Source organism: Myotis davidii, unplaced genomic scaffold (genome assembly GCF_000327345.1).
Source record: "Myotis davidii unplaced genomic scaffold, ASM32734v1 scaffold197, whole genome shotgun sequence".
Taxonomy (NCBI): Eukaryota; Metazoa; Chordata; class Mammalia; order Chiroptera; family Vespertilionidae; genus Myotis; species Myotis davidii.
The window spans coordinates 2,954,104-2,973,763 of NW_006291549.1; the positions used below are offsets into that span (position 1 = coordinate 2,954,104).

General features: G+C 41.9%; 1 protein-coding gene across 1 annotated transcript in view; it reads left to right on the forward strand.

The window, feature by feature from the left end:
* Window positions 1-19,660, forward strand: part of ADAMTSL1 (ADAMTS like 1) — a 393,380-nt gene that overhangs the window by 280,767 nt on the left and 92,953 nt on the right. Inside the window, 1 exon segment of the mRNA XM_006764922.2 lies at window positions 14,632-14,759. Within this exon segment, the coding sequence (XP_006764985.1) occupies window positions 14,632-14,759 (128 nt within the window).

Sequence of the window (19,660 nt, forward strand, 5' to 3'; positions counted from 1 at the left end):
GAAATGCTCATTTGTTTTCAAATGGAGGCGTGCTGAAATGCCCAGTTTGTAGTTCAGTTAGTCTGTTTTTGCTTAGTGCCCAAATCCATCTTCCTGAAAGAGTCTGCAAGATTCAGCTGGCTGTTGGTCTGTAGGACTCTGCAGTGTATTCAAGGACATTCTAAACAGCCTGAGCCAGCAACGCAGGTCAAGGTAGCATTTAGTCTGAGTACCTCAGGGATATTTTGGAGGCTATTAGACAAGAAAATAAAATGACCTAATTGGCCCTGGCTGGTGTGGCTCAGTTGGTTGGGCATCCTCCCATGATTCCTGGCCAGGGTACATGCCTGGGTTGTGGGTTTGGTCCCCAGTAGAGGAACAGTAGTGGAAGCTGGGGTGGAGGGAGGGACTAGTAAGGGTCCTTTGCACTCATCTCCTTAACTCTACAAATATCTGTTGGGCATTAAGTACAGTGATAGGCACCAGACAGTGAGATGATAAATAAGGCAAGGTGACTGCCCTTCAGAAACTAAGAAACACACAAGTGCTGGTATAGGATAAAATAACTTAGTCTCCAAGTTTGTATTAAACTCCAGTAGGCAGAATACTTCTCTTCAGATTCCTAAACTTTTTTAAAAATATATTTTTATTGATTTCAGAGAGGAATAGAGAGAGAAAGAGAGAGATGGAAACATCAATGATGAGAATCATTGGCTGCCTTCTGCATGCCCTGAATTGGGGATCGAGCCTGCAACTCGGGCATGTACCTTTGACTGGAATTGAACCTGGGACCCTTCAGTCCACAGGTCGATGCTCTATCCACTGAGCCAAACCAGCTAGGGCAGATTTCTAAATTTTTAAAAGTGGATAGGGGAGGGGTTCTCCAAATCAATGTGCATAATATTAGCAGGAACTTGTTAGAAATGCTCACTCCTGCATGGTTCCGCCCTATCCCAGATAGTCTTTCTACAGCAGGGCCCCATAATTTGCATTTTAACAAGCATGAGGTAATTCTGAGACCTGAGGTTCAAGGGTCACCTTTAAGAATTGCTGAGAGAGAGAAAGGGAGGGAGGTGAACCACAGAGTAGAATTATGCACTTGCTATTTGTTATTTAAAAAGAGTTGTTAGGCACCCATCGAAAGAGAAGTTTTCTAGCCTCTCTCATGGGCCTGGTGCATTAATGGTGCCTGAGTCATTTGAAACATTACTCTTTTAGCCCTAACATAGCTAACTTATATGCCAGAACAGCGATTTTCAGCCAGTGCACCACTGCACACTGGATACAGGCTAAGCATTTCTTCCTAAAACAAGTTCTTGCCACTTCAGAAGCCACGCATACTTGGTTTGCTCCCTGCGTCTCCTTATTCCTTCTCAGTTGTCTTTGTGAATTTCTCTTCCTGTACCCAACTGTTATCTTCCTTCCTTGGAGTCTCCCTCTATAAACACTAAGTATTCCTGTGTCCCAAACATTCCCCCATGTGCACTGATTCTCATATGCCAGGCCCCAGACTCATATACAAAACTGTTTTTTTTCCACGTGTGCACCCTGGTGCTCAGTGCATGTCATAGCGACTGGTTTTTTGGTTGTTCCACTGCTTGGTCTATTTGCATATTATGATTTTATATATCTAGATATGTAAATTTCACATAAATGATAATGTTCTGTTCTGTATCTTGCTTTCTTTTTTACAGTGAGGAAGGGAGAGGGATAGAGAGTTAGAAACATCGATGAGAGAGAAACATTGATCAGCTGCCTCCTGCACATTCCCTACTGGGGATGTGCCCACAACCAACGTGCATACCCTTGACCAGAATCAAACCTGGGACCGTTGAGTCCACAGGTGGATGCTCTATCCACTGAGCCAAATCGGTTACGGCTTACTTTATTTTTTTTAAAAACTTCGCGTATTTTGAATTTCCTTACCTGTTAGTACATATAGATCTATCAGATTATACTTAATGGTTACATAGTATTTTATTGTATGGCTGTATCATAATTTATTTAACTGATCCCCTATTAATGAACATTTGCACTAGAAGAATACTGTAAAAAAATCATAGTAACCAATTACTTTGAACTTGTGTTAATATTTCTGTATATTACATTTCTAGGCATGAAATTTCTTGGCTAAAGACTGCATATTTAACATTTTGACAGATATTTCCAAATTAATCAACTGTCTTAAAAAGTTCCTGTTGATACTTTTACTTATGGAGAATCTGCCTAAACTCTTGCCAACTCTATATGCTATTTATCTTTAAAATAACTGCCAATCCATCAGGCAGAAAAGATCTCATTCTGTTTTAATTTACATTTCTGTGAAGTTAAACATCTTACACGTATATATTCCTTGTACTGTTATTTCTTCTGTGAGTTGTCTGTTCTTTGTCTACGCCTATTGTTTTAGTTTCCTAGGGCTGCTGTAACAAATGACCACAAACTTGACGGCTTAGATTACAGGGGTGGGGAATGTCCAGGCAGCAGGCCGTATAAGGCCCGCAAAATCATTTGGTCTGGCCCTGCCAAGGCATTAGGAGTGAGTTAATTAAATGTTTACATGGCACTCACCATATACCAGGAATTTTTAAAAAACTTCTCTAGCTATATTAACTCAATTTTTACAATAACCATATTAGGTGGATATATTATAATTTGCCCTATTTTCAGATCAGGAAATTAAGGCACAGGGAAGTTCATATGCAAAACGATTGACTGGACATCCCAACCCATATGCTCCACACATAGGTCAACTCCATATATCTAAAACTAAACTCCTGAAACCCTAGCTCAGTAAAGTAAACACCATCCATCCAGCTTCCTGAGCCACAATATTTCTAGGCTGTTCTAGCTTCTCTGTGGTTCCTTCTTCCCTGCGCTCTTCTCTGTCCTCACTGCCCCTACTTCGGTTTACCTTTGTCAGCTCTAGATGATTGCAACAGCCTCCTGGCTCTATACTTGACTTCTGTGGGCCAGGGATTGGTAAACTACAGTTAGTGCTTTTACATATTTTAAAGGGTTATTAAAAATGTCTTTAAAAGAGTTATTAAAAGAACCATTGAAATTGAGCCCAGAGCAGTTAGGTTAACTTGCTCAAGGTCTTGCACTTCATAAGTGGTAGAGCTGAGACTTGAACCCAGGTTATTTAAAGTGTTATTAAAATAATGGTGTTTACATTTTTAAAAACAAATAGAAAACAGACTCTACAACAGAGACCCCCGTAGGTGGCCCTCAAAGTCTAAAGTATTTACTCTCTGTCCTGTCACAGAAAAACTTGACTGATTCCTGCTCCAGATCATTTGATGTGTCTTTCTAGGAAAAACTGTCCATGCTTAAAATCCTTGTAATGGCTTGCCATCGCTTGAGGATGAGTTCCAAATGTCTTAGGATGATAGAGAACACCTGACATCTGCCTGCCTCTTTCACTTCATCTCTTGCCATACCCCCAACCTCACCCCTGTGAGCTCTGCCCTTTGGTAGTACTGGATTACTTGCTATTTATGAAATTACCTGGGGCCTTCTGACCCACTTGGTCTGCCTAAGCCTACCCTTCCTTACAGAAAGCTCGGTCAGACCACCTCCTCCACCACCTACACAGTATCCTATATGCAGTACTCTGTCTCAGACCTGGCACTGTGCATTAGAATAAGCTAGATGTTTTTCCACATTACCTTCTGTTTTACATTAATCTTCCTCAAGGGCAGATGTTTAAGAAAGTCTTATTTTCTTGACATTCCAAGATCATAATGGACACTCAACACAGGATAAACTAATGAATGAATGAACAAAGGGATGATGGATGCCTGTGATTAGGAGGGAGGTTTCCTAATTGCTATGTCGTTTGCATGTTTTTGCATAATCTGGATTTTTAGTATCTAATGTGCAATTATGGCGGAGTTCCAGAGTCATCCCCATTCCCAGCTAAACATCTCTGCCTGGCCAAAGTGTTCTCCACTAGAGAAGATTCAGAAAACTGAGGATCTGTGGCTCACAACCGTACAATTTGAAACACATGCATTCAGGCCAATGGAGAAACCATCATAGTCATTGCTAACATTTAATGAGCACTTGCTTTGAGCTGGGCGTTGTTCTCATGGTTTCACAGGTATTAATTTATTCTTACAATAACCCTTTGAGGTTACTATCCCCATTTTACCAGTGTTGACATGGAAGCACAGAGATGCTAAATTCACTTCATAAGTCGTGGAATTGGGATTTGAACCCAAAGTAGTCTGGCTCCAAGATCTATTTCTTTTTATTGATTTTTTTTTAACCTCCGTTGAATACATGGACTTGCCATTGTTTTGAAAAGAAGCCACTGGGGTCAGCTAGGCCAGCATAAATTAACATTCAGTCTTCTGCCAGTTGGCTTCCATCTATGAGGCTTTTGTTTTTATTTTGGCACATCTGAGGGAAAGCCTTTTCTATTTGTTGCTCTACCTTGACATATACATACCCAGCTATACCTATGCACAGTGCTAGGCACCTAATAGGTGCTTGTAAACATTATAACTATTATATCTGTGTTTGTGTCTCTTATTCTGTATGTTTAGAGCAGGGGTCCTCAAACTACGGCCCACGGGCCACATGCAAATACAAATATTGTATTTGTTCCCATTTTGTTTTTTACTTCAAAATAAGATATGTGCTGTGTGCATAGGAATTTGTTCATAGTTTTTTTTTTAAACTATAGTCCAGCTCTCCAACCGTCTGAGGGACAGTGAACTTGCCCCTGTTTAAAAAGTTTGAGGAACCCTGGTTTACAGTGTGGATGCCCTATGCCTGTGTATTTGAGTGTGTGTGTGTGTGTGTGTGTGTTTAGAGCCCTAGACCACAAGCAAGATGAAACAGTTTCTTGCCTTTAAGTTATGCTGTAGAAACACTGAACACGTATTGGGCCATCTCACTCTCTACCAGATGTTGAGGTGAGATTCAGGCAAAAGCTAACACCAATTAGCATTTGGTTAGCGTACAACACTAGCCAAGGACCTCTGAAGTAACTCTAATACCAGGGGCACAGACAAATATACAGAGTAGGCAAAAGTAGGTCTAGAGTTGTGTGTATGTAAAACACAGAGTTTGTTCTTATATTATTATTACTGATTCTTGTTTTATTTTCCATACTAACTATTGTAAACCTACTTTTGCCCCACCCTGAATGTACAGTGTTCCTACATCTGAATCCAACTCTGGAACAATACCTGTAAGGACACTGCTGACTTTATTACAAAAAAGAAAAGCCAAATTCCTCCAAAATTGGCACTAGAAACTGAATTACAGATTGGGAGGGAAATCTGAATGAAGATTGATCCTTTCCTCCCAAAAGTTCTGCCTTTTGACGCTTAAGCCTTTTCCTGTTTTTGTATGTGTGTGTTTTTTCTATTTTGGGCCTGCCCGATTCATGCTGTGTTCACCAATTGGTGCATCAGTTAGCACGAAGGACAGCCAACAGTGGTAGAAGGACAATGAGGCTGGAATCATAGCCACTTAGGCTCAAATTCCAGTTCACATGATCATACTTGCCCTGCAGATGAGCAAGGGTGTGAAGAACAGAAATATCTGTAAAATACCAGGGCCACATGGGTACTCATTTGTCAGTATCAAGGTCATGTCATGTGGATAGAGGGCCAATATATCACACTCTCTCCCAGGACATCACAAACTAGGGAGCTTTATTCTTACTTACAGGAACACCTAGGCAGCTGTTCAAAGAGTTGAAATAGAAAGGTATCTAGGAAAACAGTGTGATGGAGAATTGTCAGCCTAAATCCAGGCAACGGGAGAGGAGGCTTGTATTCCACTCACCATTCTTTTACTATCATTTCTGATCTGGTGGGAAAGAAATCTGTATGTTTTAAATACTTATACTTTCTAGAAAGCTTTGGACAATGTTCGAAAGTGGTGTTGAATAGGAAATGAATTAAGGAGTGTTTGGAAGGCTTGGGCAACACAGAGTATCCACGGATGGAATCTTCTCAGACTAGAAGAGAGCATCAGATGGGAATTGCCTCCAGGGTCAATTTCCGCACCACAGTTGTGAATAATGCTAGATGTATAAGTCATAAGCACACGAAATGCAGTTTCCAAGTTTGCAGATACTCTAAATTCTGCAGGCAGGGCAGATGGGGAAGGAAGAAGAAACCAATTTCAATTTGGTTTGGCTTGTTTCCTTTATAGAACTAAAGGAAATGGGGATGACAAATGTTTTTCCCAGCTGAAAAGTGTAAGAATAGCAAGTCATGGAAAAAAGGAACCATCTCAGTAAATAATAAGCTTCAGCAAAAAAAGGAGAGAAGAGTGAATGCAAAGGTCACAGAAATGACCAGGGTTAACCGGGCAGCGGAGAGCATCCGAGGACATGTGACAATCAGTGACCATTGGGCAGCATAGGTGGAGCTCAGAGTCGGGCACTAGCTAGTCTCTGAAAGCCTAGTAGGTCTCCAAAGGTCCCCCGAGCAGTTCACTTATTCTTTCCAGAAAAATGGTCCTAGCAAATGGCAGCGTTCCGAAAAAGCAACATTTTTGTCATAAATGAGGAAAGCACTGAAAGAAACCACAAGTGGAAATTCCTCCATGTTCTAGGTCAGGGACAGCACATTTTTCTTGTAAAGGGCCAGAAAGTAAACATTTAAAAACTCTTTAGCCATCCTATCTCTAACTCAACCACTCAGGTCTGCCACTGAAGCAGAAAAGCAGCCAGAGAAAATACTAAAACTGGCCCTGGCCAGGTGGCTCAGTTGATTGGCGTTTCGTCCCATGCATGGGAAGGTCACGAGTTTGATTCCTGGTCAGAGAACATACCTAAGCTTGCAGGTTCACGCCCTGTTTGGGGTGTGTACGGAGGCAACCTGTCGATGTTTCTCACATCAATGTTTCTTCCTCTCTCTTTCTCCCCCTCCCTCCCTCTCTAAAAATCAATTAAAATATATATTATTTAAAAAGAGAAAGAGCCCAGCCGGGTGTAGCTCAGCCGTAGAGCGTCAACCTAGGAACCAGGAGGTCACTGGTTCGATTCCTGGTCAGGGCATATGCCCAGGTTGCGGGCTCGATCCCCAGTGGGGGGCGTGCAGGAGGCAGCCAATCAATGATTCTCATCATTGATGTTTCTATCTCTTTCTCCCTCTCCCTTCCTCCCTGAAATCAATAAAAATATATACTTAAAAAGAGAAAGAGAGAGAAAATACTGAAACTGGTGTGGCTGCATTCCAGTAAAACTTTATTTACAAACACAGCTGACAGCTGCCTGGAGTCTGATGATCCCTGTCCTGAGTCAGTCATTTTATGCAGAGGTTTTTAGTTTGAAATGAACTACCCAGTAAGCAGATAAAAACCCACATTAGCAAATCCAAGACTTCATGAATTTCTGAAGAGAAGGAAGCTGAACAGTTTGGCAAGCAGAATTAGGACAGGGTTAAGAATGTGTGGTCAGGTGGCCTTTCCAATTCCAAAAATATTTTCTATACTTCCACCTGGACCAATCATGAAGCTTCCGGCATTAAATAACTTTTAGTTGGCTATTACATTAAAAACAGCAAAAGTTGTAAAAAGTTGCCCTAGCCAAATGGTGATATGAAACTCTTCCTGAACCTCAAATCTGTTCCCCAAAATATCTGCACAAAAGAAAACTTTCCCTTGCAAGTCTCTGGGCTACTATAATTTCTGGTTTCAGAAAAAATTCTTGCTCGTAGAGGAGTTCTTCTCACAGCATTTTTCCCCCTTCAACCTCAAACTATTTAAAATCTAGAATATTCTTGTTAGCGATTGTCCATTTCCCTAAGTAACTACAAACCTTGGCACAAATTGCCCCCCACCAAAAATGAGGCCAAACCACATGCCTTCCAGCCATTTAAAATCCAGAATATTCTTGGTAGTGATCGTCCATTTCCCTAAGGAACTACAAACCTTGGCACAAATTGGCCCCCACCAAAAGTGAAGCCAAACCACATGCCTTCCTATTAGGCCCCAGTGGATGCCTGGATATAGTCAGTTTTTTTAAAAGGTCAAAGGTCATTCCCCATTCCTGATTCCACGCTGTGTACTAGCTGAGCAAGTTACTTCTCTGGGCTTTAGCTTCCTCCCTAAAATGGGAGACTAATGTCACTCTAGTAACAGGATAGTGAGAATAAAATTATCTAAAGCTTATACACTTGTCTAACAAATATCGGTTCCTACTTTCCCCCTGTGGTAGATTTGACTATCCTTAACTAAGAAATTCCTAAGCAGGAAAAAAATAAGTCAATCTGCATTTCATTGTAAGGAAAAGTCCTCAACAGCACCTCCTAGGAGTTTGGAGCTGATGTTCTTTGCACGGCCTCCCTTTGCTTTTTTGCTTTTAAAATTACTTTTTTCCAACTCGTATTTTTTAACACTTATTTATGTACCTTTTTGCAATTGCAGGATTCTGGCTTTTTTTCCTTTGTGTTCTAAGATTTCAGTATTTGGTTAATAGTGTTACTACAGTTATGGAAAAAAAGTAGTTGTCCTTATTCAGAGATTCCTGAGTCAAGAATAGAACTGAGGCAGTTGCCAGCCCAGTCAGTGCCATGTGGCCCCAGCCTCTGCCCCCTTTCCCACTCCCAGTGCTACCACCAAGGTAGATGCATCGTGGCTCCCTCCCCACTTCCTCCCACAGCAAACCCCTTGTCCCCTGCCCATTTTTGCGATTGACATTTTTGTCCTTGGGACAATTATTTCCCATTTACCTATGTCAAAATAGTTTCTGCCCAGCCGGTGAGGCTCAGTGATTGAGCATCGACCTATAATCAGGAAGACACAGTTCAATTCCTGGTCAGGGCACATGCCTGGGTTGCAGGCTCGATCCCTAGTGTGGGGCGTGCAGGAGGCAGCCGATCAATGGTTCTCTGTCATCATTAGTGTTTCTATCTCTCTCTCCCTCTCCCTTCCTCTCTGAAATTCATTAAAAATATATATTTTTTTAAATGTTTCTCACAACAGCCAGAATACATAGGCTCAGACATGAAGGGTGAATGGCAATGCTGATGATGACATCAACAACAACAGAATAATAATAGCCTGCACTTCCACATTTTTTTTTACCATAGGTCAGACACTTTTCTGTGTTCTTGAAATACCTGAAGTCATGTAGAATATTCCCAGCAACCCTAGATAGGTGCTATAGTTTTCCACCTCCTATAAATGAGGAAACTGTGCCACTGAGAACTTAAGTAAATTACATGCCCAAGGTTACGCAGCTGGGAAGTGGTACAGCTGGGCTGGAATTCAGCCACTATGGCCCTTCAATCTGTGCTCGTAACCAGTATGCTTATATTGTCAGTGTGATTCTTTTCAGCTCCACTGCTCTGAAGGTAACCAAACAAGTGTTCATTGAGTATTTATTCAGCATGCCAGCATTTTGCGGAATACTGAAGAGGGAACTATGAAAGGAGCAAAATAGTTCCAGTCCTGGAATGTTTCGTTTACAATCTAACTGAAGAAATGAGACATTGTGGAATGGAGAGGGCTCAATAGAACAGCTCAGAACAACTCTGCCAGAACAGGAAAAGGAGGAAGTGTGGTGGGCTGTGGTAGCACAGGAAGTAGAACTTGAACTCGTCCTTAAGGGATGGAAGAATGTGGAAGGATAGACAGGAGGAGAAAGAGCATGAATTCAACCCCAAGCTAATAACAACGAGAGTCAACGGTGCCATTTTGACTAGAGAGATAAGTTTGTGTTGGGATGTAGGGCAAGTAAGTTGGAACTGATGAAGAAGATGGTTACAGAGAAGAAGGGTATACCTGTGATTTCCAGCTTCCAATCCTATATTGAGGCCTAAAATGGGTTTTAGAATGCTTACTTGTTAGGGGGAGAGACCTCAGATGGTACAAAATCATGGCCCGTGCAGCAGATGGGTATTTCTGTGTCCAGAGCTTGAAAATGTCCTCTGACAACTGGAAATTTCAAGGAGGAATTCCAAGATGGTAACATAGGATACCACCACCTGTACCACGAAGTTATATTATTTTTTTAGCTGCATCTGACATTTAAGCCTTTTTACTTAGAAAACAGTAAGAATGAGTCTGTGTACTCCTTTATTTGATCCTCGTAAGAACTCTCTGAGGTCAGCATTATTCTAAATTTGCAGACGGGACTTAGAGGCTCACAGAATTGGAAGGCTTACCCAAGACCAGGACATGACTCTGTGTCTCTTGAGTAAAGTCGGGAAGGCTTCCCCTCCAAGGCAGCTTCCATGGTGGGTCATGGAAGTCACCACGAGAGGTGGGCCTGCACAAGACAGTGATGTTCACAGTTGGACTAAGGCTTCAGAGGGCATCACGATGCCCCTCCACTCACAGAATTGCTATAAACTTTCTTTTGGACACTCAGAATTGCCTTCTTTTCAAACAAGAGCACTTTCTCATTGTACATTACGAATGCAGAGGCAACAACTTCACCTCAAGGAGCCTGTACTTAGTAGGACTGGCCCACAGGCACTCTGCCCATATCCTATTCACATGGATGATGAGGGCTTTACCTGTGTAACTAAAACAATTCTTTGTACTCTCTTAACAGCTCCTCATTTAATTGGTAGAGTGTTTGAGAAGTCATGCTTAGAAGCTTACTAGTAAAGGCCACCAGAAAAGCAAAAACGGTTCCTTCATTTTCAGGTTAAAAGGATGACCAAAGAAATGAAGCATTAAGTTTTAGCTCAGTAAACCAAAAGGAAAGTGTGGTGTGGGTATGGGAGGGAAGCAGCGAGTATTAATATACCTAATATGACCACAGTACCATTTGCTACGTAGGTTTTAATTAGGCCCCATTCCATGACCCCTCATTCTCTGATTCCTTAAATTCCAAAACAACCCCAGAGAAATCTTTTCTGGTTTTGCTTGGAAAGCAGCACCACATTTCTGCGCCTGTGCATTCTGAAACAGTCCGGTCCAACTCAAAACCTAAACACAAGCTGACAGAAGTCAGCTACTAACAAATTACGTTAAATTAATAAGAGTAGATGCCTGAAGTATAAAGGAAATGTATGCTTTTTTCCAGGAACCTCTCTCCGTAGATGCCAGGCTAGATAGCCTACAGCAAACCTCACTCTTGCAACAAGCCCTTTCCTTTGCTTTGCGATGTTTCCTAGAGAGCCCTGCATGGGTACTCTCTTCAGAACTATTGCGCCCACTAGTGGCAGCTTCCAAACCCCCGTCTACCAGTTTTATGGGCATATTAAAGACATGATATACTGGGGGCAAAGTGCTGGTCCAAGAAACCTTATTTCAAATCCTGACTCTGCCATCAAATTACTACAGACCCTTGAGCTAAAGAGTTCAGTTTTGTGAATATAAATAATTTATAAGTATATATGCAATACATGACGAATTTAGATTTTGTCCCATGTAGATTTTGTCTTAAGACAATATTTAAAACTGTTTTTTATGAAGACAGATACTTAAGCTTTTTTATCTTTGAATAGACAGTTTACAGAATAAAAGAATATACAAATGCTAGTCTCGAGACCCAGATTCCTTTCCATTTCCACTGTTCCCATCCTAGTTAAAACACATGGTTTTGTGCCCGGTGTCATGGATCTCCTCCCTTCTCCTTGCCAACTTTGTGAGCATTCTTCTCCAGGCGTTAGACAGGCAGAACACATTATGGCTCACTCAGTAGCACCAGGGCCTGGCGGAACTCATGCAGCTACAAAAGGTAACACCCACCTAAAACCATAGTTGGTTCAGGCCCAGTGGAGGAGAGGGGTTTACATCCTCTGCATGTGATCAGGCAAGGGCAATAATTCTATGGCAGTGGTTCTCAACCTTCTGATCCTTTAAGTTCAGTTCCTCATGTTGTGACCCAACCATAAAATTATTTTCTTTGTTACTTCATAACTGTAATGTTGCTACTGTTATGAATCGTAATGTAAATATGATATGCAGGATGGTCTTAGGCGACCCCTGTGAAAGGGTCGTTCAACCGCCAAAGGGGACGCGACCCACAGGTTGAGAACTGCTGTTCAATGGGGGAAAAACATGATCTGTGAATATGAAGATCTAATCGGTTGTCTAATTGATAAACTGAAATGTAGGGAGGTGAAGGGATTTTCCCATGGTGATTATGTAAATCATAGCAGGACCAAAATAAAGTTCAGTAGACCTGCTCTGAATGTTCAGTTCAAGAGCTCTTTCTGTAGAGGAGAGAGAGAGTGCCAGTTTTAGGGAGGCAACTGTCCTGGTGGACTTGGGAGTTTAACAAATTTTAATCCATGCCTTTGAGTGTGATAAAATTGAGCAATTATCTACTAAGTTCTATTATCCTGAGTAGTTAGTTATATTTAAATTTGCCTAAACCTGCTGCCCTTATTTTCATTTGGAAATTGTTATGGAGGCATACATGTTCCTGGGACATCATAAATTTTTAATTAATAAAGTCAATTTGTAATTTTTCAAGTCTAAAACAGCCTGAACTTCTAAAGAGATTTGGAAATAATACTCTATTATATCTGTTAAGATACCTTTAGAACACAGTGACATTATTACTTAAATATTGCATGGCTTACCAAAGATAAGTAAACTGTATAGTCATCTTTCTCTTATTAGTTCCTTTGAAATAAACTAACAGTGAACATGTGATTATTTGAGACAAAACACCTAATAGCCGATGGATGAGTGACTGAATGGCCGGATGAGTGCTATCACAGTCTCTCCTGGCCCCTCTGTCGTCCCTCAGCTCTGGTTCAATGCCACAAAAGCTTGACTGTCCCCAGTAATTGCAGTGATGGTCTGGAATGGCACTGAGGCAAACACAAATCATCCAAGGTTTTCTATTTCTTTCCCCCACTTTTTGATTGTATCTGCCCATGTGAAACTAGATTGGAGATGGATGTAAGCCTTGCTTTTTCTCTTCCCTGCCTTCCCTGAGATAGGAGGTAAGAATAAGCAATGCAAAAAAAAATAAAAATAAAATAAGCAATGCAATAGGCCCAAGGCCAAAAGTAGTGCAGAGGGGGCCTGATTCAGTGCCAGACTCCTCAACCACCTCAGATAAATTTAGAGCTCACTAGAGGCTGTGCCAAACTGTAAATGCCATAGTGTAGAGCAGTGATTCTCAACCTTCTGGTCCTTTAAATACAGTTCCTCATGTTGTGACCCAACAATAAAATTATTTTCCTTGCTACTTCATAACTGTAATGTTGCCACTGTTATGAATCATAATGTAAATATCTGATATGCAGGATGGTCTTAGGTGACCCCTGTGAAAGGGTCGTTCGACCGCCAAAGGGGTCGCGACCCACAGGTTGAGAATCGCTGGTCTAGAGCAATACTGAAGAAAGAAAAGAATTGTCCAGTGGGGAGAATGTGTTGCTAAGGCAGGAGAGCCAACTCCCTGTCTTCATTATATCACCAAGTCTTGTGAGTTCTCCTGAGATTTTTATGGTTTTTTTCCGTTTCCTGAAAAACAGCCCCTGCTACCTGCTTGCCTTCTAAGAATGGGTATTAATATGTTAGGCAACCAGATCTTTGAGCCTTTTGAAACTAGGGAGTTGAAAATAATCACAAAGGTAGAAATGACTGACTCTAATAGTGCAAAATCCAACCCTAAGCCATTTCTGTGTTGTTGAATGATTTATCAACCTAAGGCCCCGCCAGGTCCGAGTACTGGATCTCTGAGCTTCCCACTGTGTCCTCCTCAACTGCCCTCTGGATCCTCACCTCCGCAAACACATTCCAGTTATCATCAGCCTCACCAAGTCACCAAGATATCGGCTTCAAGTCACCCTTAATCATTAATCTGCCTCACCGCCATGATGTAGTAGTTAGTTCTTGTAAGTGGTCTAAGTCAAGAGAAGAAAAAATAGGAGACGAGGTTGGAATGGGTTTTGAAATCCATGTGGTAGGCACCCACAATTTGATTCTTGTCATTCTTTTCAAGTAAAGCAAAGACTCTGAACTAGTCATTATTCTGGAATAGTCTACATGACCCCAAAGGGCAGGCATTGCCTTCATTCTACTGGGCACTTCCTCTACAGAGGGCCCTCTGCCAAATATTGTGGGAACTAAAATAATAAGTAAGATCTGAGTTTTGTGCCCATAATGTTTGCAGACTAATGAGGACAATAGATGTACATAAGACTACCTGAAATGGAGAGGTAATTACATATATCATTGCCTTCCAATGTACACATCAAGATCCTCTCACTGATATTTGATTTTTGGCTTCCTCTCTCCCTCCTCCAAGCCTTGGCTCTTAGAGGATTACCTCTCTTCTTTATATTAACAGATGCCTTTCTTCGTATCTGGAAGCTCTATCTATTTCTCCCATCCAACTAAGCCCCATTCCTCCTTTATAACACTGCCTTTTCCTTAGTACTTCCCCAGATCCATCTGCAGCATTCATTCTCCCTCCCTCTCACCCCTGAGGTGCGTTCTGTGTATTTAGGACACATGTGCTGTCTGCTCCCACTGGTAGCATTTAGATCAAGTAGTCAACAAGCAGCATAAGCAGTCAAAGCCTCCTTATTCGGTGTTGCTACCAGAATCCCAGCAATCACAGTGGAAAGAGAGCCTGGGTTCCTGAGTATCATTTTGTTAAAACAGGATTCTGACTGTTCCTTGGGCTCCCTCCTGCTTTACCAATATTGATTTCCAAAAAGGACTCAACTGATCTGGCCTCCATGTTTCTTTCTGTTGTTCCAGGATTCTTCTACAACCAGATGATTCCTTACAGATCCTGGCACCAGTAGAAGCTGATGTGGGTTTCTACACTTGTAACGCCACAAATGCCTTGGGATATGACTCTGTCTCCATTGCCGTAACGTTAGCAGGTAACGTGGAAATCCCTGTTCAGTTCAATTCAGAAACCATTATTGGGTGGGTGCCTCCAATGTGCCAAGCAGGACCAGGGACACATAGACAAATAAGATCCATGCCCTGCCTTCAGGAAGCTCATAATCTGTAATTATAATTAAAGGGAGGTGATGTATAGGAGGAAGTAGAATGAAATAAGTACTCTAAGTGATAACCAAAGAGTGTGCAAAGACATTTCATTCCATCCAGGAGGTCTTAGAGTTAGGATGAGTGGAATTTTTATAAGCAGAGATAGGGAAAATATTCCAGACAGAAAGAACATGAGAAAAGGAGATGTGCACAAGTAAGTACCATGTTGGGAAATGCAATTGTGACCTAAGATTATTGACTGCTCTTTTGGGATCCTGTCATTTCTCCTTGTTACACCCGTGGCAAAAAAGACCTTAAGACCCATGGGGAATTAGAATTCTGCGGTCATAGTCTGAGTCAGGAGTGTTCTGATTCTGTTTTGTTTTTTTTCAACCTCTTGCTCTAATGCACCTGCCAATGCTTTGCCTTTACCCAACAGTGTCATGCAAAACATTCTACACAGGGTGAATTAAGAAAATCAAGATTCAGATTACAGTATCTACAAGGTTGTGGTCTTATAGTAGTGCACTTTCATAAAACCTCTTTTATATAAGACAAATCCTTGCCTTTGAAACTAAAGAAAACCTTTAGATTCATACCAGTTGAACCAATGTCCCCACTTCTCAAAGGGCAGGCAACCTGAGGTCTACCAGCCACTCAGTGAGAGGGCGAGAGAAGAAGCAAACTGAGGTCTCCTAACTCCCAGCTCATTGTTCCCTCCACTTCCCACCTGATCCTACCCAAATCGGATCCTTTTTCTCAGACCTGGGCCAGGCAGTCTTCATGGCAGTATGTTGCATGTGTTTGTTTTTATTCTTTTCAATTTTTGCTTCCAACAGATGATTCAGTAGATGCTAGAAAAGCCAACATCACCCCACACTGACCTCATCGGTCCATGCTGGGATTATGTTGTCACACTGTTTTCCAGTCACACATGCTACTCCCTGGCATATCTGTTCAGCAACAGTATTTCTGCCCCTGTGACCTAAAGCTGATCTGAGAAGGGCCCTTTAGCAGGAGGCTTTGCAGAGAAGATGAAAGTCAACAATGAATAAGGCAAGCTAAGGAGCCTTGGGTAGATTAAAGGCTGATATTATTAATGCCTATTTTTTTGTGTGAATAGAACATTTGCGTTTCTCCTAATGTATTCCAGTCACCAGCTTTATCCGCCTCTTTAATACAGAGTCCAGATGCTCAGCACCGGCTTTGTTAAATCTCCTCTGCCTTCCACCCTCCAACCTCCCTTAGCAAGGGCACTGCTGACATCCTTCCAATCGAGGGCAAACAGTGGCTCTTAGGGGATTACCTCTCTTGTTTATATTTATCCAGATACCGTTCAGCTCTGTCACAAACTCAATGCCCTTTGTTCACCTGCATTTAATACGATTAATGGAAACCTGTCTAGAATTAAGCAAGGCAATTGAAACATCAGGCCTGTCTTCAGTTCTTTGAAGAGGAGCTATTGGAGGCTGCCAAAAGGTTCAAAGCCAGGGAAGTGAGACAGCAGCCAGAGAGGCACCAGGGAAGGGGGGGAAAGGGACTGCCTGGTGAGGTAAATCACAGACCCCACCCCAGGGCTTAGGGCGCTGCGTCCTGTGCTGCAGTGGTGGGGTCTGTGCACGTCTGCTGGCAGATCTGCCACACAGTGCCTCGAAAAATTAAGGCTCAGTCGTATACTTTGCCTTAAGATTGTATTCGTGTCTTTACCTGGGATTATCATATATCCCTGTGTAATTGTCCACACTCACAGTATTAAGGGGCTCACCAGCTACTGTCCTGAGCATACTCTCCACCAAGTATTATCAACATGTAGCAATAAATAAGACCTGAGCTTTGTGCCCCATAACGTGTACAGACTAGTGCAGGCAGTAGATGCATTCATGGCTACCAAGAAGAGGTTACAATTTCCTTCAAATGACATCAAGATCCTGCCTAGCACTGTGTAACATGTAACCTAAAATAACCCAAATTGGGGAGAGGGAGGTGTGCGTTTCTAAGTTTGATTACCAATTATACTGCTTATTAGCTGTCTGATCTCGAACAAAGTGTAAGACCTCGTTGGGTCTTTGTTCTCATCCATAAAAATGAAATTAATAATATTTTATAGGATTGTTGTGACGTTAAATAAGATTGCATGTGTGAAAAAGCACTTAGCCCAATGCCAGGCACATAGTTCACACTCAATAAATGTTTTCTGTTTTTTTCTCTAGCTTTTCTAAAATGAAACACATCCTGAAAGCAATTCTAAAATGTGTAAAACATTAGCTCAACTTTGCTCCCACGTATTTTTCACTAGAAGTCTTCACACTGAAACTTCTCGAGTATGAACTTAGGAGCTGGTTCCGCTCACTTGCAACCAGTTCCTCATGGTAAATCTCCGTGCTTCTGTGCTTTTAATGATGCTGCAGAGGATTTTTTTACCTTCGGTTCGGTGGGAATGTACACCAAAAGGAGGAGGAGGGAGGGGGAATGTTTTGAGGCTCAAAGTGGTCAGGTGTTCCCATGATTCTGTAAGGAATGTATGGACTTTGGTCTTGCCAATGCACCTGAGTTGACCAGATGCAGGGAAATTTGTTCATAATAGTTCACAGGAGCAGGCAGAGCAGAGCACAGCAATTAAGCCTGCGGGCTCTGGTGCCTCAGAGTCTGGACTGGAATCCTGGCTCTGTCACTTCCTAGCTCCATAACCCTGAGCAACTTCTTTATCCTCTCTGACTTGGTTTCTTTATTTGTAACATGGTGATAATAACAGTGCTTGACCCGGAGGCTTCTGGTAGAGATTAAATGCATTCATCATGTAAAATGCTTGTAACTGTGCCGAGCCGATAGCAAGCACTCAATATTTATCAGCTATTATTATTATTATTATTATTACTGTGAGAATAATGCACCAAACAAAAGCCAAGTTATTTTTACGGTCAGGAATATTCTTTTCAAGAGTCCTTTGTAGAGTGCCTGTGTGTATCTCAACCTCTCCATATCTCGGTGTCAACTGGAAAGATTGAATTAGCCTTCTTAAAAGTGGTTGGAGTGCCTGGATTCAGAGCTGGGGAGGGGGCTAGTGACAAGGCATATTTGGACCACAGAAAGGGAGGACTGCTGAGCTCTCCCTGGTCCACAGCTAGACCCCTCCTCTGCCCCATTCTCTGACTTGGGTGAGCTGCCACTTCTGCTCTCAGATGTACTGTAGGGCCATTGCTACTCTCTCCACAATTTGTATCTAAACATGTAAACGCCACTTCGTTTCAGACATGCCAATACAGTCAGACCTTCCTTTCTCTGCTCTCTTTGGGCCTGTGAGATATTGTCTTTTGTGCCTTTTGCTTCTCCCCAAACTCATCCATTATGTACTGGTTTTATCTTCTAAGTCTCAGAGCTTTGAGAGTACTTGATGACTGTTTCTCGGCATGGAGATGCTTCCCTGTCTACCTCCATGGTTTAAGACATTTACAGCCATGTAGATCCAGTGGCCCAAAATTCCTTTCTGTCCTAAATTGACTTAATGGAATGCCTGTTTCACTGCTCAGAATATAGATGAGACTAACATACAGCAGAGTGGAGATGGGAGTGTAAGAATATCATCAAAATGTCACCTATCTAACCTATTGAGGTATTGATTACTTTGTGTCCAGGGCAAAAACAGTACTGAGTAAAGGAGAGTTTCTGGTGGGTGCAATGATGGGCACAAAGACTGGAGAGCCATCTTGACTAGTCAGACCCAACACTCGACCAGGTTGCTCAGAAATCTAAGTCTGAATGGTGTGGGCGGCATTTTGAAGGAAAGCAGTAGTATCCCGGTAAATTGCTTCCGTCTGGATCAGTGGAGTTTAGCTCTGCTTACCAATGCAGAGGAAGCCTGTCCAGGTGTGGAACATTGATGAAGTCATACCCAGAAGGGAAATGTTTTTGGTTGTCATTGATTTTATAAGATCACAAAAAAGATACTGGAAGGCCTGCCTGACATCATCAATGGAGAATGAGGAGGAGATGAGGGCTGAGGGATGAGCATAGCTTTCATTGAAAGGAGAGAACCCAGATGAGCTCATTCAAAGTTTTCACAGGAAAGGAGAAACAGAAAATTTTCTCCTTTCCTGGCATGTTTTTCTGCTTTTTTATGAGTTGAATTGCTGACACATATTGTGTCTAATAAAGAGATCACAGAAACCTCTATGGGAAAATAAAAATAAAAGGCAGTTGTTTCTGAAATTCTTTCTCTTGCCCTTCCCCGCCATGATTTAGCAGCTGCAATAAAAAGCAAGCAAGTTTGTAAGCTATTCATAATGGAAGTCAGTTTGAATTGGCATTTCTGGATTTCTCATCCAGCAATTCTGCTAACCAGAGGGGAATTTTGCTTTACAGGGAGTTTTAGACTCAGAGAGGGCCTTGTCACCAGTGGCAATGACTGACAAAGGAAGGTTTACTCTGGCACACTAGATCAGAGGGAGAGGCAGACAAGTTTGGCCATGTTCCTAATGGTACTCTGAATAACAGGCTAATTAATGGCCATTGACTGATTCAAGCTGCCATCAGGGGACCTCATTATCTGATAGAATACTGAGTAACCAAGGCCTTTAAGTTTTCCTCAATACATACACATGTATAGCGTGCCCACTAAAGACTAGCTATTATAGAACTTGGATTAAATGGATAAAATTATAGCAAGAGGATCCAACTTACTCTATTTCCCAGTAGACTATAGGAGACAAACAGGAAGTACAAATGGTACAAGCTAGCTCATTCCAAATTCTGAAAGAGCAGTTCCCACAACTACCCAATGGAACGAGGGAAG